The 26,109-nt window shown below is 30.9% G+C and overlaps 2 protein-coding genes across 6 annotated transcripts; one reads left to right on the top strand and one right to left on the bottom strand.

The window, feature by feature from the left end:
• Positions 1–336: 336 nt before the first annotated feature.
• Positions 337–11,351, bottom strand: LOC143079507 (uncharacterized). Of its 5 annotated transcripts, XM_076254876.1 has the most exons (3): positions 11,206–11,276; positions 10,781–10,925; positions 337–1,660 (listed from the first exon to the last, which is right to left on the bottom strand). In XM_076254876.1, the coding sequence occupies exon 3, from the start codon at positions 1,561–1,563 to the stop codon at positions 439–441; it is 1,125 nt and encodes a 374-aa protein (XP_076110991.1). In that variant the 5' UTR covers positions 1,564–1,660; positions 10,781–10,925; positions 11,206–11,276; the 3' UTR covers positions 337–438. The 5 variants fall into 5 exon arrangements, with proteins under 5 accessions (XP_076110991.1, XP_076110990.1, XP_076110989.1 ...); XM_076254875.1 differs by lacking the exon at positions 10,781–10,925 and having other exon boundaries at positions 11,206–11,351; XM_076254874.1 differs by lacking the exons at positions 10,781–10,925; positions 11,206–11,276 and adding an exon at positions 5,972–6,080.
• Positions 11,352–11,703: 352 nt separating this feature from the next.
• Positions 11,704–25,513, top strand: LOC143079506 (charged multivesicular body protein 1a-like). Its single transcript, XM_076254871.1, has 8 exons — positions 11,704–11,785; positions 13,127–13,146; positions 14,030–14,107; positions 20,939–21,085; positions 22,387–22,455; positions 23,488–23,547; positions 24,132–24,325; positions 24,833–25,513. Exons 1-8 carry the CDS (start codon positions 11,779–11,781, stop codon positions 24,852–24,854), a joined length of 597 nt encoding a protein of 198 aa, XP_076110986.1. The 5' UTR covers positions 11,704–11,778; the 3' UTR covers positions 24,855–25,513.
• The last annotated feature ends 596 nt before the right edge of the window (positions 25,514–26,109 follow it).

Below are 26,109 nucleotides of genomic sequence, written 5' to 3'. Positions count from 1 at the left end.
TTAGTAATCTTTTCATGTTCCTTAGTTTTGATTTGTCGTTTTGTACATTGAATTGATGAGTAGTTTATCAACACAAGCTCTTTTAGTTTAAAAAAGGGAAGAAGTAATATAATAGTTGTCTTTGTTTTTCCTTCTAAAAGTGTTGTAGAAATGAAGATCCGTATACTCATGTTGAATATGTATATAGACAAGTGATAAATGTTGCCATGATACGGCAATATTATGAGATATGTATAATGATAACCAAAACTTTGATGCTGATGATTTTTTCTTTGTATCTTGGGGAATTTATTGCAGCAGCTTTTTTTTTTCCTATTGCACTATTGAGTCAGAATGTTCATGAAATATCAAAATAATTTATTGTAAATCAATAGTTGGCAGTGGGTTAAAAATAAATAGGTTTGTAAAATATTGCACACTTAAAAACGAAAGTGATACTTAGAATGCATGTTCAAATTCTTCCATTCTGATGAACTTTTTCATACATTTTGGAAGAGGAAGATGGTCAATGTTTTTGAGTATTGATGTGTCACCAGCACCATGGTTTAAGGATTTGCGTATAGATATACGACAAATTTCAGATAGTGTTAGCGCATTTTCTGCTCGCTCACGTAACCAAACCATAATTTGTACGCCATGAGTTCCATTTTTCATATCAGAAGCCACAAGTCTGCGAAACGATCTGGAAAATGTTGGAATTCGTCGATGACATTGTTCCACTTCCGGAAATGTTAAATTATAACCACAGAGCACCAAAAGTTTCACTGCAGCAGGTTCACACCGGGCGAAAGCGTCCACGAGCAAGTTCCTACTGTACTGCATACTAGTATCTATAAGACAGCCATGCCAAAGCAGCATTCCTGCTATGTGACTGTTACATATTGAAATGGCGGACAGCAATGGCGACCATTGTCCATCACACTGACTAAGCCTACACCGATTGTGTATGAGTTTCTCTAGAACACTATCTATAGAAGGATATGTATTTCTTTGAGCAATTCGATAATAGAATATCGCAGTCGAAAAGGGTGTTGCTTTGTATGCCGTTACTGCATTCACATCTGCTTCACTGTTTATAAGTTTGTCAACAATTTGTTCATTGCCAACTCTGACAGCTTCGTGTAAAGGTGTCCAATTATTCTTATTTCTAGTATTGATAAATGCACCTTTTTCACACAGCATGTATACAACTGTGTCTAAGTTGTTATGTATTGCACGTTGTAACGGTGTATTGCCAGAATCATCCGAAACATTGACGTCACATCCGGCAATTAATAAAGCAATGGCAATATCTGATCGACGATGATTGCAGGCAATATGTAAGGGTGTTTGACATTTTTCGTCGGTCAAATTTACATTCCAGTCAGTATCTATGAGAAGATAAGCGATTTTAATATATCCGTATTCTGTGGCCCAATGCACAGCTGTTTTCCCATTGCCATCTTTGTAATCTCGGTTTCTATAGCAACCATTTCCTAAAATGTTACGAACTTGGTCTTCCTTCCCCGACTTGACTGCATCAAGTAAGAAGTAATCTTCGTCAACGTTGATTTTGTTTGGCATTGTTACAAAGATGTTGCTATCAGATCATCGTCTTCAATTTGCTTCATGTAGACTTGTTCTCTTTATATCTATTTCTTTGATAATTAAGGTTCAGCATCTACAATATAAAAATAATGATGTTATTAACTATTACTAACAAATGTTAAAAATCTTTCGTAGATTTTATAGACATTTTATGAATAATTATACGTTGTATAAATAGAATCGAATCGATTTTCAATAAAAACGTAGGATGAATAAAGTACAAGACAAAGGTTAATCAGTTAAGAAATGTTGAAACTGAAAAAGTACACATCAAGCTTAGGTCGCATAATCACTGTCACTTATACCGTATTCACCGTTTTCGATATTTCGATCTCTGGACTTTGAATATTGCGAAATGGGACAATGTAAGACTATGAGCATTAAGCATGTTAATGGAAGAAAACAAAAAGGAAAGAGGTTGTGATAAGTGTATGCCTTTAAAAGTAAGACATTATGTGGTGACTACTTTTAATAATTCTATCTTTATGTTCAATAAACTAGCTTCATACTAGTGTTCAATATTGCAAGAAACAGTCTGAGTTTCATGTGATGGTGAAATGACGAAGTATAATACTACCTGGCTTGTGACTAGGTTGATGAAATTATAAAGCAGCGGTTTGCTTTATTGTGAACATCAATATTCTATAAGTTTGAATAGCGAAACGATGTATAAATATACAGATTGAAAAGTATCCTTGCTGAAATTTGGAATGATATTATTTACATCGTTTTAACTAAATTGAATGTTTTCAATTATCTGATTTCATAACAATATTTTCTTTTGTCCTTTATAATTACTGTAATTATAATTATGGTGCTGTAAATTGATTTTGTTCGTATCTAAACTTGTTTACACAAGACGAAGCTACATCTATATATATATTGTCTAATATTCATAGACATAATTTTTTTATGCAGGCATCCGTTCTGTGCCGTGTTTCATTGATCTAAATACACGTGCACTCAAAACAAAAAAGTAGTACATTCCGATATTACATAACACTAAATAGATTCGACTATGATAAGAAAATATACACATGGTGTTCAATTAGATGAAAACAAGATTGTAACAACAATAAAATAACACAACAACAAAGCTTACGTTACAAAAGTAATTGGTGGATTTATTGTTGCTAGTTAACCCCTCCTTTCAGGAATACTTTGGCTATTTTGAGACGGACAGTTTATGTTGGAAGACCTTATGCAACACAACAAATCAAACGGTACATTAATGTGTAAGACAATTTTAAAAGAGAGGCAAACAAAAAGATTCAAATCCTTGCAAGTTTTTGACTACCGTGGCCTGTATTTGGATTTATTCTGCAATATAACAGTTATCTGACAAACAAAACTCTACAAACAAATTTGTTTTCGTTTACGATACCGAAAAATATCGTTTCCTTTTATCCGGTATTATATAGTTCATGAGCTAATCAATTTGACCCCCCCCTTTTTTTTCTTAATATTGTTGTTTGAGTTTCGCTTGGGTTTTGCTTTTTGTAAATATTTTGTGATAACTCAATTTATTTGTTGTTATGTTCTCTTGCTACAATATCAGTAGTTGATAGATTTTGAGAAAGAGACATGAAAAATACTAAACGGATAATCACAGTGACTGTCATATTAAGTAGAAACAATAATGAATATGTCATGGATAAAAGGAAAAGCGATCAAAAGACAAACAACAAGATACAATTGCAAAACACAGAAAACTACAGACAGACTCACCAAAAAAAAAACCTCCGTTATTATTAAATCACGTAGAAAAAAATATTAGGAAAAGGGGGGTCCATTCCCTGAACTCCTATTTCATTTTGGTGTCCTCTACACGGTCTGCGTTTAAACACTATATTTATTTGTGAAGCAGATAACGCAGATTCCTCGTCCGATTAAGAGCATTTCAAAAGTTGTCATGTAGGATATTAGACACTCCAACTAGCTAAATGATATCGTTTGAGAATTTCAAAACTTATTTTTTAAGCGTTGATAGCAGCCAATAACAATATAAGTTCATCGTCGAAAAATACATATTATATGTGTACTTACTACGGAGAAAAATGCAGCTGTTCTTCTATCAGATCTGATATTTTAAGATAATGCATGTACATGTATTCCTAGTGTATTCCTTGTACATTTTTGTACATGTATTTAAGAATATCTCTAGAAATGCACACATGTCAATTTTAATAGAAATTTTAAAAAATAAAAATAATTTGAAACAGATTTATAAATCATAGGAAAGATGTAAACAAACAATAAGATAGTACTTACGTGTTTACATTGATTTTCATCTATTCTGAACCTAATCGAAATGCGCAATAACGAATCACATGAGAAGATGGCAAAATATCAATTCTCTTAAATAACGGTGGCATTTCTCCTCTGCATGAGAATAGGTCAATAGACTAAGTTAGAACACTTCGCTACAAGACGTAGCAACATTTCCATAGACAAGAAACAGTTTCGTCGTTTCTTTTTTCTAATCTTTGATTATGAGATAAAGAAGCGTCGGCTGGAAACTTTTTATTGATAAAGAATTCCACATCTTCATCACTATCTAATTAGCAATCAAGCGATTCTCAGTAATGATATATACGAAGTTTAAAATTTTGATAACTTTGTATAGAATATAAAAAATAAAAAAAAATAAAAAGATCAAAGTTTCATATATTTTCTCCGATTTCCCTACTGAACCTCGGTGTGTATGTAAGATGTTAGCTGTTTAGCTAAAGGTGCCAAAGACTGTCTTATCATTAATAGAAACGGGACATGGAAACATACATTTACCTGACGTGCAGATGTAAAAATAGATGATAACGTGCTGCAGAATATTAGAAACGATAATATCTTATGTACACCTGCGCATACATAGGGCATAACCTTTATAATTTGTGCAATTTGTATCAAATAACTGAGAACGAAAAAGCCAATTACAAATTTGATCAAAGTAATTCAAAAACCTGTGCCAAGGGCTGAATTTATTCGTTAAATGATAACACGTAGGGTTTGCAGCTTTTATAATAAATGTTTATAGCGAAGTGAGAGTTTCTCAAACGGCAAACTAACAGCAATCAAACAGAACAAGACAAAATAAAATTATAACATCTCCGATCTAAGATTTCAGTAAAACTGATTAGTAGAATATGTAAGGCAAACAAAAAAAGCAGCTCTAATAATGTTAATTTTTACGGTAACATTTATTTAAATTGATGGTAAGTCCATGTCAGACGATCCGAACTTGAAAAGGACATTTTTAAAACAGGTACAAAAAATGCAATTGGTAACTGCTATAAAAACAATGTCGTGTTTTTAATAACTCGTTTACACTTGTACGAAATTGAATCGATCTTTTTTTTAATCGATCTAAAAAAAGAAGACCAGTTCGCGAGAAGCAAAATCGATTTTGATCTAACCTATTTTTAAAATCTAGTGCGTTTACACTGCAATCTGACCTAAATCATGATAATTTCATACTTTTCATCTATACCATAACATATGGGAACTATCAACGATATAGCTGTTATACAGCGGTTTGCTAGATAATGCTACATAAAAATGCTTTATATGGCGTGGTTAAGTATGTGAACAGAAACAATGTAAACACCAAAATAAACATCAAATTGTGTTGTTTGTTTGTACTATAATCAATTACAATGACCAAAGGTACAAGATCAGTAAAACTTTCTTATGAAGTGAATACACATGTTATAAAATATACTAGTAGAAATTTGTCGCGATATATTTCGTTTAGCACTGAACGGTGGTACGACACGAATAAAAGTTGACTTTATTATCAGGCTTAAAATTTAAGATTGCTGTTAAATTTTCGATAACTATCATCTAAATAAAGACCGATGAAAAACGAAGGAAACTTACGGGTAGTACTCAAAGATTAACAATAAAATCATATCAGATTAAGATTTCTAAATATAAATTTTACTTGATCAAAATTAATTTCCTCGTGGACGCTCTCAATTATCATAAGTGCTTCAAATGAGTTATTTCCTCATCAATTATAACTGGGAACTTTTACTGTACGTTTTATTTTTAAAATATTTCAGATGGCACATACTTACTAAAAATATGTTATAAGATATATACCGAATAACAGACCTTTCACACATATGTGTACAAAACAAATATATAATTGAAAATACAAAATTAGTTCCTCCAATTATAAATAATAAATAATAACTGAATTGAAAATGGAAATGGTGAATGCGTCAAAGAGACAACAACCCCACCAAAGAGCAGACAAATCAAATAAGCTTAAAAACTTAAACTTAAAAAGGTGGTGCTTCTGGAATAAAATAATTAAAACGATTTTGAGAAGATAAAATGTAACATATACCATCTTTTAAGTAAGTATAGCTTAAATACTTACATACCTATAAAGGATGTAGGTATTTTTCATCCGTATTTCTTTCCGTCCTTTTCTGAATAAGCTTTATTCACTGTCCTGCTTCGTATATATACTTCTAAGGCGGAAATGATTACTTATTTAAGTGTTTACAAGTATAAGGGGGAGGGAATAGATTTATAAAACGTATAATTAAGGGAGGACGTCAGGTGTCAAATCCACGTGGACATGGTCTATAATTAGTCATTAATAGTCAATTTATGTTTATTTGTAAATAAGACTAAAATTACACAAAAACCACAGAATTTAAAATAGATAGATCAGATATACGAAGTGATTATGTATGGTGGATAACAAAGTATATAAAGTGGTACTAAGCTGATTCTTCGACTTTGTTGTTTGTTTAAGATGTATTAAATCTGTTATAACTATCATTATCAAGAAAACTAAACAAACTTTGATACGATAAAAAGAAATCCTTTGTCACGTCTTAACAATCATTGTGTAATAAGTATATAAGTAAAGGCGAAGTCCAACTAAATAAAAGTGTTATGTCCGAGATTATTTTTTATAAAGTTTTTTTTTTTTTTGCTTTTGCAATATGATTTTAAATTGATAGTAATTTAACAAGCACTTGAAATCTGTTAATCGTTAATTCACTTATCGAGACAAAAATGAGGAGAGTTGAGTACTCGATAAGCTAGTTTAACCCGGTCCATCTTCATATGCTTATCCCAAGAAAAAAACTTGCGGTGGTTGCTATTAATTATATAGAAATGTCCAAGCATATCTGCGAAGTTGCTTCGCCTTTTTGCTTTTATTTCGCAAAAAAGATAGTACAGTCAAATCTAGACATTTGTTTCAAAAGAATACCTCACTCTACAAGTTTTTATAACGGCAACAAAATTGTAACTTTTATCTACTTTTTATGTACGATATACTATCGCTTTTAAAGTTTTTAATGTTTTATGCTATTATTCAAACAAGATTGTACATGTGAATATATTTTTTTTCTATCTTTAAGTGGATCAAATCCGGAACATCCATCATACAGCTTCTTCAGACTCCGCTTAACGGCGCAAACTTGCATATAACATTACGCACAACATCATAATTGTTAGTAAAAATCGTAGGCAGATTCTGAGAGAGTTTAGAGGAATAAGGTTAATCTTATTGTTGGCTTTTAAAATTGCTTGCGATATTAGACACCAAAGGCAAATCAGCCACTTTGTAGCAATACCAGGGCTCTTTTTGTATAATCATATGAATTCGCCACTGAATGAAGGTTAAAATTCGAAATTTGTAAATTTAATATTTAGTGTATATGAATGCAAGAGCCATGAACTTTTCTCAAATACAATTTTAACTTGCACAGTTTATCAATATATATATATTTTTATATATCTTTGAGGTTGAATGTTTTTTTTTACAAAAAAAACTTCATTTAGAGACAGAGAAAAAAGATACATATATACGAAACAAAAGTCTTACCGTTAGTTAGGACAGGTCATGACCATTATCAAATATTTAATTGATAGTTTATTGAAATAAATATTAGGACACTTAAATGGGGGGTAATTGAGCGGGCAATTTAACGGTTATATCCTGATGTCGTGTTTGTAACCCGTGGGCATCTACATTCATCCATCGGAGTAGCGGTTATAGATATGTTATGAATATAGCTAATCTTTGACCACGGTACTTGTGACCATTTGTACCTAAGTTTAAAAAATCTGCTAAGATATGTCTTGCAGTCATTCTTTCACTGATAGTGAAACTACGTCGTTTGAACTTTAAACTTTTGGTTTTGATGTATAAACTGACTGATATAACATGATAGATTGGAAGATAACTGAGAAGAAAATAATGATATTGTTAAAATTGACAGCTTGTTTGATTCTTAAATTGTTGTTTTAATGTAAGAGTAACTTATCCAAGAATTCAAATACATACAGAAAAATTTTCAACGAGTGACCGAACAATTTACCGCTGATTTAAGAATGCACAACTCGAATATTTGGATATTTCCCAATGATCATTTGGCGATTATGTAAAATCAATTACAATTGCACAGAAAAGTAACTTTTTACATTTCATTTTATTTCTGATAGCAACAGCATTGATAATGTCTTAATCGATAAAACCTAAATTTTATATGCCAGAGAGGAGTTAAATTATAGAGGATTTCTTCCGTATTTTTCCACATGCCGCATGATGCGAAATTATCGGTTTTTATTTGAAAAGGAAATCATATCAGGCAATGTATATACATGTATATAGTAATTTGAAACACTCTCAAAATATTAACAGTGGTATGTCCCTTTTTCATTCGAAAATATATAACTCCGGCGTTAGCACAAAATAGTAAAAAAAAATGTGAAATCGTATTTTTAACTTAAAAAATACTGGATCTATACCCCTCACGAAGATGTCATTAAAATGGTTTTTTTTTTTTTTAAATTCACAGTATATACATCGTGTATTATCAGATTATGCATAAAGCCAAATTCAAACTGAGCAAAGCGAGAGAGAAAAAAACAAAGATCAGCAAAAAACGAAAACAATGAATATATATACAAACAAGGTTACCTTCAAATAGATAGTAGTCTTACACCTTTTCTAACAATCTTAGCCTACATGCTTATTTTTTCGTGGTGATAAGGGGTAGTTAACACTAAACGTAAACCGAAAAAAGGTTGTCATTTCTTTCAAGGAAATCATATCTTTTTTAAACAGCTTGTTACGTTGAAATGAAATAATTATATTACCTAGGATTATTAAGTACTAGACTCAAGCTGATCAAGTTCCTAGATTGTTATCATTTAAAAGTATTTAGGTCTCTAATTTACTCTACAATGTGAATGTAGTTCCTTGTTACAAATTAATGTTTGGTTTCATATTTAATAATATATAATACAAATACAATTTATATAAGCATATATGTATAATACCCATATACATTTATATGTCCTATACGCGAGGAATTTTTTAAAAAATATTTTTACAATAAAATAAAAATTGGAATATGTTAAAGAGACAACAACCTCAGCATAGAGCAGAAAACATTCCAAGGCCACCACAAAATTATTTATTTGTTTGTCTACTGCACAGAAATATTCCTGCTAAATCAGCAGTTTTGAATGGTTAGTATACATTCTATTTGACAGGGTATAGGATCCCATATACCCAGAATACAAAACGAAGATAAGAATGGTAACTAATGTTAAAATAAGGACACTCCAGTAAGATATATAAAATTGTTATTAGTGTTTCCCAGTGGATGAGGGTTTATGTTCCTTGTCAGTGCCATGTATACCTTTCAACTGACAGCTCAGCGGAAATAAAATACTGACAGATGATATGGGTCCATATACTCAGAAGATTCAAAATAACATAACAGTATCTGATTACATAAATACATACATGATAACTTATTATTATTCGGAATAGTAGTGGTAATAATGGCAGCAATAACAGTAAGAAAAACATTGTGGAATGGAACATTAATTTATCTGTCATGTGAAGAAGGTGTTCAAGATGTAAAAATCAGTTCTGTCTGTGTACTTAATAAAATTGAGAATGGAAATGGGGAATGTGCCAAAGAGACAATAACCCGACCATAGAAAAAAAACACAACAGCAAAAGGTCACCAACAGGTCTTCAATGTAGCGAGAAATTCCCGCACCCGGAGGCGTCCTTCAACTGGCCCCTAAACAAATATATACCAGTGATAATGAACGCCATATACTAATTAAAGTTATTCCAACCTTCACACTGTGTTTTCTATTGGATAAATTAGTGTCTATCATTGAGTTTCAAAGCAGACTCTTTTATGCCATAGGGTAGGCGTTCAACCTTAGAATACTATATTTTAGACAAATTATGAATATTACAGGCAGTCGTTGTCCATCAAAAGGTCCTGAAGGACTGCTGGAATATATTTATCGCTATCAATGACAAACTTCCAATCTTATTTAACATGGAATGTTGTAGCTAAACTTCAAACAATTCCGTTTATTTGGTACTTGTCACTCGATTTGGACGTTTATATAGATCTACAATAACTATGCTGTTATATTATGTGTTTATCGTGATTCAAAGAACTTTGATTGTCAGGTCCCTGTCCTCAAAGACTGTTAGCCAAACTCTCCATTTATTTACACAAGGTACTCAAGTTTATTTTGTGCAAATATTATGGTTTTATTAATTCCTTCAATGTATACAGAGTTGAAAGCCAAAGAAAGTAAAAAAAAACTGTTTTTCTTAAATCAAAATATATTTCGGTACATTCATTAAAACACTCGCGTATACGCATCCCCTTTCGAGCACCTTAGGAAAATTCCCGATCGTGTACCTTTAGGTCCCATCTGAGACATGCATGTTTGCAAATTGAATAGCATTTTTAAAGTTACATGCCGACAAACAGTTTCTGATCACCCCAAGTTTTTGGTAAGGTCCGTGTTGCTTGGACTTTGATTTTCTATGTTGCGTCTTGTGAACTATTGCTTAGATATAGGAAGATGTGGTATGAGTGCCAATGAGACAACTCTCCATCCAAATAACAATTTATAAAAGTAAACCAGTATAGGTCAATATCACTGACGACCTTCAACACGGAGCCTTGGCTCACACCGAACAACTGACAAGCTATAAAGGGCCCCAAAAATACTAGACGTGTAAAACCATTCAAACGGGGAAAACCAACGGTCTAGCAAGAGAAACACGTATGAATTACATAAACAATCGACAACTACTGTTACAGAGCATCAGATTCCTGACTTAGGACAGGTGCAAACATTTGCAGCGGGATTAAACGTTTTAATGGTACCAAACCTTTTCCCTTTTTTTCTTGTCTGTTTGCAATTTTCTTGTTTAGCCATGGCGTTGCCAGTTTGTTTTCGATCTGTGAGTTTGAATGTCCCTCTGGTATCTCAGTTTCATCCCTTCCGGCGGCTACATGATCTAGGAGTTCGGAAACCTGAAAGAGCCTTATAATTAGAGCCCATATCATGAGTCTTTTCACTGAATAGAACCCGGAACTTCAAATATTGCTTTTTAAAGCTATGAGTCTGTGCATTGATCCCAACAATAAAATTAGAATGGAGCTTGCATGGGTCCTAGTTATATATATGCAGAGCCAGACCTTGCATGACTTAAAAATTAATCAAGAAATTTGCCGATTTATAGAAATTCAATGGAGCTAGGAAGTTTGCATAAAAGGGTATGCACGAGACAATATAAAACAAAAGTACGCTTACCTTTGTCTGCCAAAGCTGAGTTTAAAGTAGCTATATATAGTCTGAAGTTAAAAGTAAAATTCACCGTGACGGTCCTATTTGTTATATATTGCCGACAAAACAAAATAAAAACATTAAGTTCTGTGACATAACGATCAAATTGATCCTCTTTGTTTAATCCCCATAAGCAAACAACTTAACGATGTCTGTAACACAAAGGAAAATTGTATTGATTTTCATGTATTTTTACTTTTAACTTCATAGAATTCTATTTTTAATACTTTTCATGCAATAAAAATCATTAATTATTTATGTTTGTTTTATAATTTTATTATAAAAAGAATTTAAAAATACTAAAATCTATGTAATTTATTTAAATACACTGTTGTTTTATATCTAGATACACATCTTTTGTTGTTGTTACATGCGAATACACAATTTCTTGTTAACCATGTGATTTTCTAAATATAGACAGCGAAATCCAATTTCTTTGTTTACATTTTATTTCTAACCAATCATTGAAGGGTTAACATTTTCCTCGAACCATCTTGACGTCACTTCTTGTGAGAATTTGTCATAAACAAACCAGATATCATGGATGGTAATATCATTTACTTATAGCTGTTAGGTTCTGATCTTTTGATATTTTTTACAATCCTATTTTAAGGAGATGTTCTTGTTTCACTTCCCCTCTATCTTTCATAGTGTCAGAATCCAGTGTTAAACTAGAAATTAGAACTGTATAAAAAAGAAGATGTGGTTCAGTATGATCTTCTTGTTTCCTTTCCCTTCTATCTTTCATACATTTGTAGTGTCAGAGTCCAGTGTTAAACGAGAAATTATAATTGTATAAAAGAAGATGCGGTACAGCATGATTGTCAATAAAACAATTCTCCACAAGAGACCAAAATAACACAAAAATTAACAACTATAGCCTTCAACAATGTGCTAAGCTCATACAGCATAGTCTACATACAGCTATGAAAGGCCCTGAAATGACAATGTAAAACAATTCAAATGTACATCGAAGAGACTGGGTTTATGCTTTGCCTGTATGATTTTTATAATGATACATGATACAGCAATCTTACCTACAGATGTCTGTGACTGTCATCTAAATTACTACAACATTTTTCATTAATTATAATAAAATTTAAGGATTCCAACTATTATTTAGAGAGATCAAGATCTGGACCTTCGCATTAAAATTTTGTACATGATGTTCAGATGTTTTGTACATGATGTTCAGATGTTTAATTCTAAAAATATGGGTCTCAACCCATCACTCTCATTTACTCACTCAGTCACTGTACATTGTACATGGTCAGCAGTATTTGTCACCTACATTTTTTTCTATAAAAGCATATTTTGTTGGCATTTTAATATGGTCGATTTTTACAAACCATGTGTTGAAAGACATATAAATGTCTGAATTAATTTTAAATTTGATCTTTATGGTCATAGAGTTTTGTCTTGTCTGTTGTTTTAGTTTGCATTGATAATCATGCTTTTATTCATGCTATTTGTTCCAAGGTTGGTTAAACTCCAACCAGAATTAATCCAGCATCAACTTTTGGTATAATGAAGTTTTATATGAAATATGAAATTCACAAGTGGCAAATAGTTAGAAAAATGTACATGCATGACTGACATTATACATTTGTACATGTATTGTAGGGCTATACTTTAATATTGTATTTTTGATTTAGAAATACATGTATGTAAACTTTTTTTTTTAAACATGGTTACATGTACATGTATGACTTACAATTGCCTTTATCATGTTTATTGATAGTTAGTCATCGTAATAATCTGATACATCATGTGAATCATGGTCAAGAAGGTGATTTGTTCTTGGGATATAAATATATATACATGTAAATGTACATGTATACATTAATATAGAGAATTTCATTGAGACATGTTTTTTTTCTTGTTTCAGATACCTTGTTCCAACTCAGAGTGAGTATACAATTGAAATGAAGTCTTCTCAGCAGTATTCTAAAAAACAATGAACATGATCATGATGATCATGATGGTGAAAAATGATTGAAAATGAAATTTATTCAAAAATGAATAGATAATGTTAGCCATGAGCATTTCATGAATAGACAATATTACATTTTTGTACATCTTTAATAAACTGTGACTGTAAAAAGATATTTTTTCTTTAAAATTTTGTTGATATTATCACTGTTAGCACATGTACAAGCTGTTGAAATCAATGTACATGTATCTCAAATAATAGGCATAAAACTTTCAATTTAAAAGCTTATAATTATATGTATGTTTCATTATACAAGTAATACTTTATTCTGATTGGCTAACTGCACATCACATGTTATTCCATAAGCAGTTGCATTGCTCAATACAACTTTTCATTCAGGATAACACGTGGTCCAACAACAAAGTGCACAGGTGAATTAAATGAAAAAATATATAAAATTCATGTTTTCATAATATAGCTAAAAAATGTAATTATAAGTATTGAATGCTTCTTTTTGTAACTTTATAGGGTTGTAAAAGCGTTGACCGTGCGCACATTTTTAGAATGAAGCGCTTCATACAAAATGTACTTCGTCAACGCTTTTACACCCCAATAAATTTACAAAAAGAAGCATTCAATTCTTAAATAAAATCTTATAGGGTACAAGCAAGGACTATGGGAGGATGCTGATTTCTTAATTGTTTTACAAATTTTCATCAAAATGTGATAAATTCTTCTTAAATAGTACAAGGTAGAGTTGTTATGTGTATATGTAGTACTTACTATATGTACCTCTTAACAATTTGATAAGGTACATGTACAAAACCATGTATACATAATTGTGGTTTTTTTTTTTAGTTTACTACCAAACAGTTAGGGAGGTTAGCTACCAAGGCTGAAAAAGAACAAAAGAAGGAACAAGCAAAGGTTAAAAAGGTAACTTACTTAAAACAAACACAGAGTGAAATGACAACACAACAATTTGTTAGAAATAGAATAATTCTCAAAAAGTTTTTTTTCTATACTCAAAATTTGAACACCATTTAGAAATGAAAATGATCTTTACTCTGAAGATTATGGAATAATATTACAATTACTTTATCAGGAACAAACATGGTTAATAAAGGCAACAGTAGTATTATAAACGCTGTTCAAAAGTCATAAATCCATGGACAAAAAACAAAATCGGGGTAACAAACTAAACCTGAGGGAAACACATTAAATATAAGAGAACAACGACACAACATTAAAATGTAACACACAGAGAAACGGACTAAGCATTACTGTAAACCAACTTATTTTCGCGGATACTTTATTTCGCGTTTATACCCAGCTAGTCAACTTCGCGGCGATTTAATTTGGCGATTTTCTTATTTATTTAATGTAGTTTGATAGGGAAAGATCCAAGTTATTCCTTTTCGCGACGATTTAATTTCGCGTTATTTTTCTACTCGCGAAAGTCGCGAAAATAAATCGCTCGCGAAATTTAGTTGGTTTACAGTACACAAAATCTTATGAGAATAACAAATATAACATCAAAACCAAATACATGAATTTGGGATAGAAAAGTACCGTGACACATCTTATCATGCTTATAGTAATGTGAATTCACACTCAAAAATAAGAAAAAACAAAGGACACAATGGAAACACAACGTTAAAATGTAACACACACAGAAAACAAACTATAATATAACAATGGCCATATTCCTGACTTGGTACCGGACATTTTTAAAAGAAAAAATGGTGGGTTGAACCTGGTTTTGTGGCATGTCAAACCTCCCTCTTTTATGGCCAGACAGCATGACTTTGGACTGTACATGCAGTGCATGCACAATATGTGGTGGGTTGAACCCTTTCTTTTTTACGGATCTATAATACATGTAATAAATGTTATAAAAGTATAAAAAAAACAATCAAAAGTCTAGATCTTTACAGTGCACTAGTAACAGAAAAAAATACTGTCTCGCTTTAACTGGAAACTGGCTACTGAAGTCGCAGCTAATAGTTGAAATCTATTGCGGAAGTAAAAATAAATCAAATACAACACTCTTAACAGGTTTCTGAAAGTCTCTTCATGAAATTAAAGTGAAAAAGCCAGTAAGCATTTTCAGGTCATTGAAAAAGGGTAGGAATACACTTTTACTGTCAGTCGACAAACAGCAATTTTTTACCAGCTTTTGTGTCAAATTGGTTAAAGGGAAACTTCGCAAAAAAATCAAAAATTGATATTATGTTCATTCTGTATAAAAATGTTCAAATTCATAGATATTAAAGTTTTATTCCGCTAGATAAGCGATCACCATCGATTTTAAATTTAGAGTATCAATTCTCCGAGATCCGCCATCTTGTCTTCTTTCCCGATGAATAAAAACGATATGTCTATAAACCACAAAGAAACAAAACTACAGTAACCGATGTAGTCGTAATTGCGTGTCGATATCTTGTCAATCGTACGGTTGTTTAATACGACTAACTAACTTGATACGGACAATATTCTTACTTTTTTTAAATTACCATGGTCTGTTGTTTTTAAACTGTTGATATTGGAATTAGGTGAAAAGTCAAAGTTGAAATCATAAATAAGTGTTCCGTGAAAATTGTTTTCGAAAATCTAATTTGTTCATAATTCTTTAAAGTAATAAACTTTTTTCAAATATATTTTGATCTTCCCTTATCTGATCACCAGCATGGCTAAAGGTATTACTTCCAAAGGTATTGTGAGGGGTGTGAGGTGACACGTCCAGGTATTCAAGCGATTTCCTGTCGGGCTTGCAAGTTCATGCATCGTTTCACTTCTGCAGGTATTGATCAGTGTACACGGCTGATAACTTATAACTTATAACTTTCCATTTTGAACTATCAGATGTATAATATACAACTCTGTCTTACTTGTCATTACTAAACTCAAACGCTTGTTTATAAATAACATTTCTGTTGTAAAGAATATAATTCATAATATATAAATAATACCCAAAAAATAAGATTTGATGAAATTAAAATCTATTTAAATATTTTTTCCAAGGGTGAATTTGGGAAAATGTAATATATAGTCATTGTCAATAGTGAAGGACAGATTGGAACAGACCAGAAATATTGATTTAAACAAATGTACGCACTTGCCGACGATTCGTTTATACGACTGGATATAAAGTTACGGAACTATAGCGCAATTTAAAATATATACGTGTATACATTGAACATAAGAAAAAAACATATATTTTGAATAAATAGGGGTAAAAGTGTTGTAAATAGACTAGCCAACGTATGCCAACAGTATGTAATCATCGAATGTCGATAGACTACAGTTGTATACCAAAAGAAGAAGAGAACCAATTTGATTTAAATACAGGTCGATGTATAACGTTTGCTTTGGTTCATTGAAGCTGTGGACCTAGGAAAATCACAGATTTATATTTCAATAAGATTGTTCTCAAACAAAGGAAGGAATTCGTCATCACAATTGTTATATATGCCACTGGACGAACACTAATTATCCCCAGGGGATGTGAATATTTTGCTGGGAAACTTTTGAGTATCAAAGTTTCAAATTAATTTCGGGATTTATTTTCTTTCTTGGTATTCAATAACCGAAAAAAGAATAAATTACTTGTTCGCTAAATAGGGATATTCTTGTCAGATAAAAGAATTTTAGTTATATTTAAAAAATAGGGAAATATGACATTAAATTGGTTCTGTCTTTTGTTAAACATCGTTAAAACGATGTGTGTCTAAGGTGAACGCCACAAGAACCCTGTAATACTAGTACGAGAGTATAGCATGTAAACATTCCTTCTACAGTAACCGATGTAGTCGTAATTGCGTGTCGATATCTTGTCAATCGTACGGTTGTTTAATACGACTAACTAACTTGATACGGACAATATTCTTACTTTTTTTAAATTACCATGGTCTGTTGTTTTTAAACTGTTGATATTGGAATTAGGTGAAAAGTCAAAGTTGAAATCATAAATAAGTGTTCCGTGAAAATTGTTTTCGAAAATCTAATTTGTTCATAATTCTTTAAAGTAATAAACTTTTTTCAAATATATTTTGATCTTCCCTTATCTGATCACCAGCATGGCTAAAGGTATTACTTCCAAAGGTATTGTGAGGGGTGTGAGGTGACACGTCCAGGTATTCAAGCGATTTCCTGTCGGGCTTGCAAGTTCATGCATCGTTTCACTTCTGCAGGTATTGATCAGTGTACACGGCTGATAACTTATAACTTATAACTTTCCATTTTGAACTATCAGATGTATAATATACAACTCTGTCTTACTTGTCATTACTAAACTCAAACGCTTGTTTATAAATAACATTTCTGTTGTAAAGAATATAATTCATAATATATAAATAATACCCAAAAAATAAGATTTGATGAAATTAAAATCTATTTAAATATTTTTTCCAAGGGTGAATTTGGGAAAATGTAATATATAGTCATTGTCAATAGTGAAGGACAGATTGGAACAGACCAGAAATATTGATTTAAACAAATGTACGCACTTGCCGACGATTCATTTATACGACTGGATATAAAGTTACGGAACTATAGCGCAATTTAAAATATATACGTGTATACATTGAACATAAGAAAAAAACATATATTTTGAATAAATAGGGGTAAAAGTGTTGTAAATAGACTAGCCAACGTATGCCAACAGTATGTAATCATCGAATGTCGATAGACTACAGTTGTATACCAAAAGAAGAAGAGAACAAATTTGATTTAAATACAGGTCGATGTATAACGTTTGCTTTGGTTCATTGAAGCTGTGGACCTAGGAAAATCACAGATTTATATTTCAATAAGATTGTTCTCAAACAAAGGAAGGAATTCGTCATCACAATTGTTATATATGCCACTGGACGAACACTAATTATCCCCAGGGGATGTGAATATTTTGCTGGGAAACTTTTGAGTATCAAAGTTTCAAATTAATTTCGGGATTTATTTTCTTTCTTGGTATTCAATAACCGAAAAAAGAATAAATTACTTGTTCGCTAAATAGGGATATTCTTGTCAGATAAAAGAATTTTAGTTATATTTAAAAAATAGGGAAATATGACATTAAATTGGTTCTGTCTTTTGTTAAACATCGTTAAAACGATGTGTGTCTAAGGTGAACGCCACAAGAACCCTGTAATACTAGTACGAGAGTATAGCATGTAAACATTCCTTCTCAATAATATGGTTGTATTGGAAAACTTTTCATACAGATTGACAACTCATTGTCCGATATGCATGTAATATTTGCCACATGACGCCCATAGTTCTTTCTACCATCATCACCTTATTCCTTGATATTGCTGTAAACATCGATGGTTCACACCCAAACAAAATGGGAGTAATGAACCTTCAGAGCTTCTCCGTGTTATACACTTGTGAAATATATAGACGAAATTTCTGTATTGAAATGAATCTACATCTCACAAACAGGATTTTCAAATAACGATTTTGAGTAATCACCTTACAAACCAATATAAACGTATGGCAAGATATAACCATGAAGGAATTTAGTTTTTGTCAGAACTCATCACTATATCATAAACGTATACGTATATATATGCATACAGTTTCAAATATCAAGAACAAGCGTTCGATGTCGATAGTCTGTTCTCTAACTGTTCAGAGTTAGACATGTCACTTGTTCATTCTTGGAAGCCTTCATATTCCCCGTCTAACGATGGGAACTCTTTCTGATTGTGTTGACTATAAATGCTTGTATGGTAATTCTGTCGTTTATCTGTACAAGCGGTTGCATTTCCTCTCCTTTCCCAACAAACAAACGAACGAAACGCAACTAGTCTGATTTCTCTGGAGCTCATCCTCAATGGCTCTTATACGTCAGGAAACTTACATGTATACTAATAATGATTGTTTCATGAACAACGATGTATGAACGAACTATTATAAATTCGTCAATATCTGTAATGCATGACTAAAGTATAACTTTTATTACAACTACTGTATTACTTATTTGGATTAATGACGGCTATCATGTTCAACATTGCACAACTATTATCATAGAATTTTAAAAAAAATCCTCAAAAATCCTCAAAAGATATAATGCCTTAGCTTAGATAATTAGTATTCTTTTCACAAAAAGTTCGTGTAAATGATTGTCAAATGAATTTAATTATGTAAGAATAAAATGTTAAAAAGAAACTAAAAAAAAATTATGCATGTTGTATGTTGTATTTTTTTGTCAATTAAAAACTTTAAAATTGCAATAGTTTTATTAGCATTTAAACACAGCCAGATTTGAATACAAGTTAAGAAATTCCGGTAAAGTCAATGATATCAAACAGATGTACAATGGTATATCAAATTGGGTAATATTGCATTTAGTTTTTATTAAAGATTAAAACTACTATTTTTTGCTTCATATTTGAATCTTTACGCCAATTGCCGCTAAGAAAGTAATCAAAAATTGTTTCCTTTTATTTTTATACACTTTCGGAATTACGAATCTGAATTTTATTTTCAATTAATTTACACAATTTAATTATTGTATCTTTATTCTCATCGTGTATTTAATCTTAGTGTATTAACATCATGACAGCATATACTCTAATCCTTTCTATTTATCCTTTCCAAATAACAACATTTATACCTGTGTACGCTTGAACTCACACCTGCGGCTAAAGAGCTACAAGGTAAACGAATTGACCTCAAGCCGAGAAATATACAGTGACCTTTACAAAATAATATACACACTCTGCTCACACATTAGTTGCATTGAAATGATTATCAAAACAATAACGGTAAATAGAACTGAAATATTTTCAGTTCAATATCAGTAAAAATGTTCAATAAATATTTTATGAAAAAAATCTCAACAATAATTAATTAAATTTATTCAAAAACATTTACTAGAGATAATTTTATAGTTTAATTCAAACAATACAAAACGGTATATATATGCATATTCACTTTCGTTCATTCTTATATTGTGGTTTATAACTTCGACCATTCGTCAGCTGTGCGCTTTTAATTACGTATATTGTCGATAAGCTATAAGAGTTAAACAGATTTTATTTTTTCCCAGAATTCAATAAATCGGGCTAATACGTCACGACCCACTCGAGAATTCAACCAAAAAAGTTACAAATACTTGATTTTCTCCGTTATTAGAAGGAATATAAATTTAAAACTTTGCAAATGTGTTTTTTATGTTAAGATGAACATAATTAGATGATAAGTAAAAAATCGCGGAATTTCCCTTTAAACTTTTTCTGTGAAAATTTATTTGTCAAAATATCGTTGTTGTGATAGTTAGAGGTCTCAAATGATTTGAATACCATTGTAAACAATTTTTTTTTAGAAATGTATTTGTCTTAATCAGTTCATTTTTTAAATGTTTTCAAGATAGTGTACATTTTTTTATCAGACACCAAAAAATACTATTAATGTCATTTGGCAAGATTTTTTACTGTTACTCGCAATAAAGGTACCCCAATTTACAACCATCTAGAAAGAAACAATTGTTTTAGCTTGCATCAAATGAATATTATAACTTATTTAACTGGAAAATTACAGGCTGATAACCTCAATATAGCTTTTGCACTAATTGTAAAGTGGTCTTTTATAGGTACACATGTACCAGAAATATTGGTCAACTAAAATTTTAATACTTCTAAAATATATTTAAAATTTTAGTCTCTTATCACATGTTACGTGCATCACAGGGTGCAATAACTGAGTTCAAGGTGAAAAACATTAGTTTTCCTACATTTAGATTCTAAATTCTTTTTTTCTCAGGCAATAGCACAGAAAAATATAGAAGGAGCTCGAATATATGCTGAAAATGCAATTAGAAAGAAGAATGAAAGCTTAAATTATTTACGAATGGCAGCAAGAGTAGATGGAGTGAGCTCTAAAGTACAGACTGCATTAACAATGAAAGGGGTAAGCTTAGATATTGAATTGTTTTTTTTGAAACTAAATGCAAAAAAAAACACTGTACCCATAATCATGATAATAAATTTTAAATGGTTTAGATGGTCTCTTAGATTGAGATTTGGTATATTTTGATTTTGCGATGGATTTACGACTTAAGGTAGATAGGGTGTCTTCCTCCATCTTGGATTGTGAAATACTAGAAAACAAGGAAATGTTCAAATTTTTATAGTAGTAGGTAATTCATGTGTAAGAATTTTCATTATAATATAGAAAATGCCATGTTTGATCATATTTATGATTGTATTTTACAAAAATAAGAATTCTTTTGTTTGATCCATTTTTTTCCAACTTTGTCAAATAAGGGGAGGCAACTCAAATGAAAGGGCAGATAATTCAGATAGTGTTACTTTTACAATAAAATGTGTTAGGAATTTACCCATTTTTACATGTAGCAAGAAAACGAGTCCAGTGACCCCATTTTTTCTTTTTCTTATCTGAAAGCATAATATTGAAGCTATCTTCTCATATTTTATCTCAAAATTCTATGGTGTGGTTTGCGTTTTATGGCGGAAAAATGGGTTTCCATGCATAATCTATACAAAATCTTGACAATTTTGAACAACCTGTAGCGTGAGAATAAGTCCAGTGACCCATTCTTTTTATTAATGTTTTTATACAAGCAGGATATGAACTACATTTTGGCAAACTATTAAAAGATTCTATGGATTATAATTTACACCCCATTTACCTTAAGATGCAATGTATCAAATGTTTACCACTTTGATTATAAAGCTGGGAGAAATATACCCGATACGTTGACCTATAGTTGTTAATTTCTGTGTTATTTGGCCTCTTGTGGAGAGTTTATTATACCATATCTTCTTTTTCTATATATACAAAGTTTCTGGTTGATAGTTTTCTCATGTGAAATAATCAATTTTGATTTTACTTGGGAAATTGCAGTATTTCATTGCAACAAATGTTTCAATTTCAATAACAGAAATGCACAAGCTTTAATGTAAACTTTTTTCATGAATCCAGGGTCTTATTTCTTACTTATTATATCATGTATATGCAGTGTACTGATACAGTTATATGTTTGAAAATCATTGAAAAGAGTAAATATATATGAGCCAAAATAAATAGTCAGGTTTGCACGTAAACTTTTATAATAATCATTGTAATTTGATTCATATTCAACCATAGAAATAAAGTTATCAAATTATCTTGTTTTCCAATATTTATGTAAAATTGTCCAGAAAATAGTTAAACTTTTCAATGAAAGATCTCTGCTTTATTTTGAACAGATTATGAAGAATATGGAAGGAGTAACAAAAGCATTAGATAAAGCCATGTCATCCATGGACTTAGAGAAGGTATGTATTTTAGTTTTATATGGCTGGAAAATATAAGTCATAACAATTTATTTTTCTTCTTTTCTATCTACGTTAGGTATTGATTTATATGGGGTTTACTGCATTTTGATCAGTAGAGTAGATAATTTGTTCACTGCCAGTTTAATTTATTTGTGATTCAAATGAAGTTTGAAATCCTTACTGATGAAAACTTTCGATATGCATAATGTGAATTGAATGTCAATTTACCTCAGTGTGAGGCTAGTAAGGAAAAACAATTTGTTGCTACCATGTACATGTATGGTATAAAATGATTTTAAGGGGTATGTGCAAAATTTTTCATTTTTTCTATCCCCAACTTGGGAGTTGGTAGAACCTTAAAAATGTCCCAAGCCCCTTCCCTTTAGAGTGAACATGTAATTTCTTTTTTAATCATAAGCCTTGAAAAATAGTATTAACTATTACATTAAATGTAAATTTATGTTGTATTTGATTAAGCTTCACTTGGCAGGCAAGGTAGAAAAAGCCTAAACTGTCTGATGTGTAGTGTAGGATAAATAACTGGAAACATGTGAAATCTAACACAGAAAATAAGTGGAAAAATATTTATATGATAATTGTGACAGAATTTTTGGTAGTACTAAACATTGGTAGAATGTGTGCTTTAGTTTATAGCAGGAAGTTAAAGCTATGTCCAGGCATGGTGTTTTGAAAGCTGACCAATGTTTATAAAGACATGAAAGATGACATTTCTCCTTTTCAAAAGGGTTTATTGATTGACTGGTGTTTGCTTTATGAAAAGTCAGCACAAAAAGTCTAAATTAGTGTGAGGTTTTTATTATGCCAAGTGGTAGCAGAGGGGGCATTAAGTTTTACCCTTGTTCAACTGTTTGTCAGTATATCCCAGAATTGATTTCCTTTCTATAACTTTAGTTTGCCTCAACCAAATGTTATGAAACTTATACACAATGCTTAATACCACAAGACACAGATCAAGTATACCTATGAATAATTGCAGATAATGTATATTAATAATTTTTGTTCTGTTTCAAGGTAGAACAAGTGATGCAGAAATTTGAGAAACAGTTTGAAGATTTAGATGTTAGAACTTCTGTAAGTGTTGTTAAATAAATCTTTTTATACCACCCAATCTCTATAGTTTTATGCATGCAGATGCTTATTAATGTGATTTAAAAAAATCAATAGCATATTTTCCTTAGCTTTAATGATATCAATGAATATGGGATATTTAAATATACATGCTGGAAATATTTATATATGCTAATGAGAAGGTACCAAACACAACAAAAAGCCAACTGGAGGTCAACATAAGGTCATTGGATTGGTTGGTGTTTAAAGCAACTTTCAGTTTTAATTGATCGAAGAAGCTAGAGAAAATCACAAATCTTTGGTTGAAAAACTGACAAGCTACATGTAATAAGTCAATTAAGATCGATGAAGATTGGAGTTGAGCACACCTGCTGCATGTTTGATTCAAACTCACAACCTCAGTGCCTGACAAGTTGTTATACCATATTCAAAATTGTGACTTGCATCAATCTTCTTATAAATCAGTCTTTTAGATGTCTACATCATTTTTATTTTATGAAAAAAAATATTTATACTTCCATGATTACTGACTAATACATGTTTGTCAAAGTGCTATATAAAACATGACCCTATTTTTTTATTTTTAGACATTGGAAAATTCTATGGGAGCAGCAATGACCATGTCAACACCTCAGGATCAAGTAGATCAGTTAATACAGCAAGTAGCCGAAGAGGAAGGCTTAGAAATGATAGATCAATTAAAAGACCTCAATCCCAGCACATCATCTATCAGTTCATCTAAAACAACAGAACACCAAAAAGAAGATGATTTATCAAGAAGGTAAATCAGCATTTAATTATTGTCCATCATTTTGATCTTACAGTGAGGGTTACGTAATTAGTTCTGCCTGTTAAATTGTGTGAAATACTTAGTTCTAAATATAATTATTTTGTTGGGGGACACACTCAATGACATTTGTTCTGTACCAGCATATTCCTGACTTGATAGAGAGATTTTCATACTTAGAAAATGATCGATTTAACCTGGAATGTGTGAACAAAGGAACAGACATAATAGGTGAAAATGTCAAAATAGGGGGAAATGTAAAAAAAAAGCTTGAAGCAAATGTAAAACAAACTGAATTTGATGCATTTGATCATGTTGATACACATGTCCTGATTGACCTTCATCAAGAATGGTGAAGGTTTAGGATTTGGAAACCTTAAGATGTTTTAAACATGTTAAACGAACAAGGAACTATATAGCTATCAAATATAAAAAAAAGAATATATACCAAACGATGCTCTAATATACTTTTATTTATTCTTTTTTTTTCTTTTTTTTCAGATTGCAATCCTTAAGGAATTAATCATGGACTGTTTTACATAGTTTAGTCTACATACTATTTATACTGTTACACAAAGGATGATGGACAATAATCATATCTAAATACAATGTATTTATTTCATATACCTTTGTGTGATAATATTTAGGGATACAATTACACAGCCAAGTAAAAACAAAATGTCGATATGGCTGTGCATGATTGAGTGTAATCTTTTTCTGATAAGATCTTACATTTATTTTGCATCGCATAAACAAAACTTCTTGATGAGATGAGAAAAGAATGGAAAATTTGGACTTTGAATATATGAATATAGTTTGTATAAGAACTGTCAATTTTTGTTTCAACAAAGCATTGAGAGTATTAACCATTGTTAATGAATAATTTTCATATTATTTTTCAAAGATATCTATATAACTGGAGATATCATAAATTTTTAGAGATTTCATATTCTGAAATAATTTCCTCTATGTACAAATTATATCTTTTATAAGCTGAAGTAAATTAGCAGATTACATCTCAAAAGCAAATCTTTTAACAATCAAAGAATTTCTAATAGCATTTTATCATATTTTTATTAGATTGATTTGGGATCAGAGTGGGGGCAAATTTTCTTCTTTTTCTATTATACCATAATTTGTGGACACTTCATGCAAAAATTTAATAAAAGCTTGAAATCAAAATGTTTTTTTTTTTTAAGTTGCTCTTAAATTTATGTGAAACAATCTGTGCCGTTCGGGATTTATAGAATCTAGCATATTTTTTTTTAATAACTGTTCAATCATTACAGTGGGATTGATAAAGTACCATTTTCATTATAAAATTATCTAAATTGCAAGAGTTTTTTTTTTTTATTTTTTTTTTTTTTTTAAATATGATAAAAGCAATATTAAGAACTGTCCATGAATTTACTATTTTCATCTTGAACATTATTTGGATATAATGTAGCAGTACCGGTATGTTGTGAATGTACGTTTCAATCTTTTTTTTTGAATACTTTTTGCTACAGTTGTTATTATATTATTCTACTGTTGATTTTTAATTATATATGAAAATAATCATTTCTAAAATAGTTTTGTAATGTTTATTATTTTATTCCTACTGATAAATTCCAAGGGGCTTTAGGTTTGTACTCCATCCATTTGTCTGACTGTCTGTCCATCCTTCAGTTTAGCAAATCAGCTTTACACACTTTTTTCTTCATGCTTGAAGATATTGATTTGATATTTAGTGTATTGCTTAATCATGACAAGTTACACATCAAGTTTGAATTTTGTCC

The sequence above is a fragment of the Mytilus galloprovincialis genome, chromosome 6, assembly GCF_965363235.1.
Source record: "Mytilus galloprovincialis chromosome 6, xbMytGall1.hap1.1, whole genome shotgun sequence".
NCBI classification, from domain to species: Eukaryota; Metazoa; Mollusca; class Bivalvia; order Mytilida; family Mytilidae; genus Mytilus; species Mytilus galloprovincialis.
Note: the sequence above shows the minus strand (reverse complement) of the source record. Positions and strands in the feature narration are given on the sequence as shown.

Excerpts from the sequence above, each read along its gene's own strand:
- LOC143079506 (XM_076254871.1), top strand. Across the intron at positions 21,086-22,386 it reads CTGCATTAACAATGAAAGGG|ATTATGAAGAATATGGAAGG; the intron begins GTAAGCTTAGAT and ends TATTTTGAACAG. Across the intron at positions 23,548-24,131 it reads ATTTAGATGTTAGAACTTCT|ACATTGGAAAATTCTATGGG; the intron begins GTAAGTGTTGTT and ends TTTTATTTTTAG.
- LOC143079507 (XM_076254875.1), bottom strand. The coding sequence starts at position 1,563 with ATGCCAAACAAAATCAACGTTGACGAAGATTACTTCTTACTTGATGCA.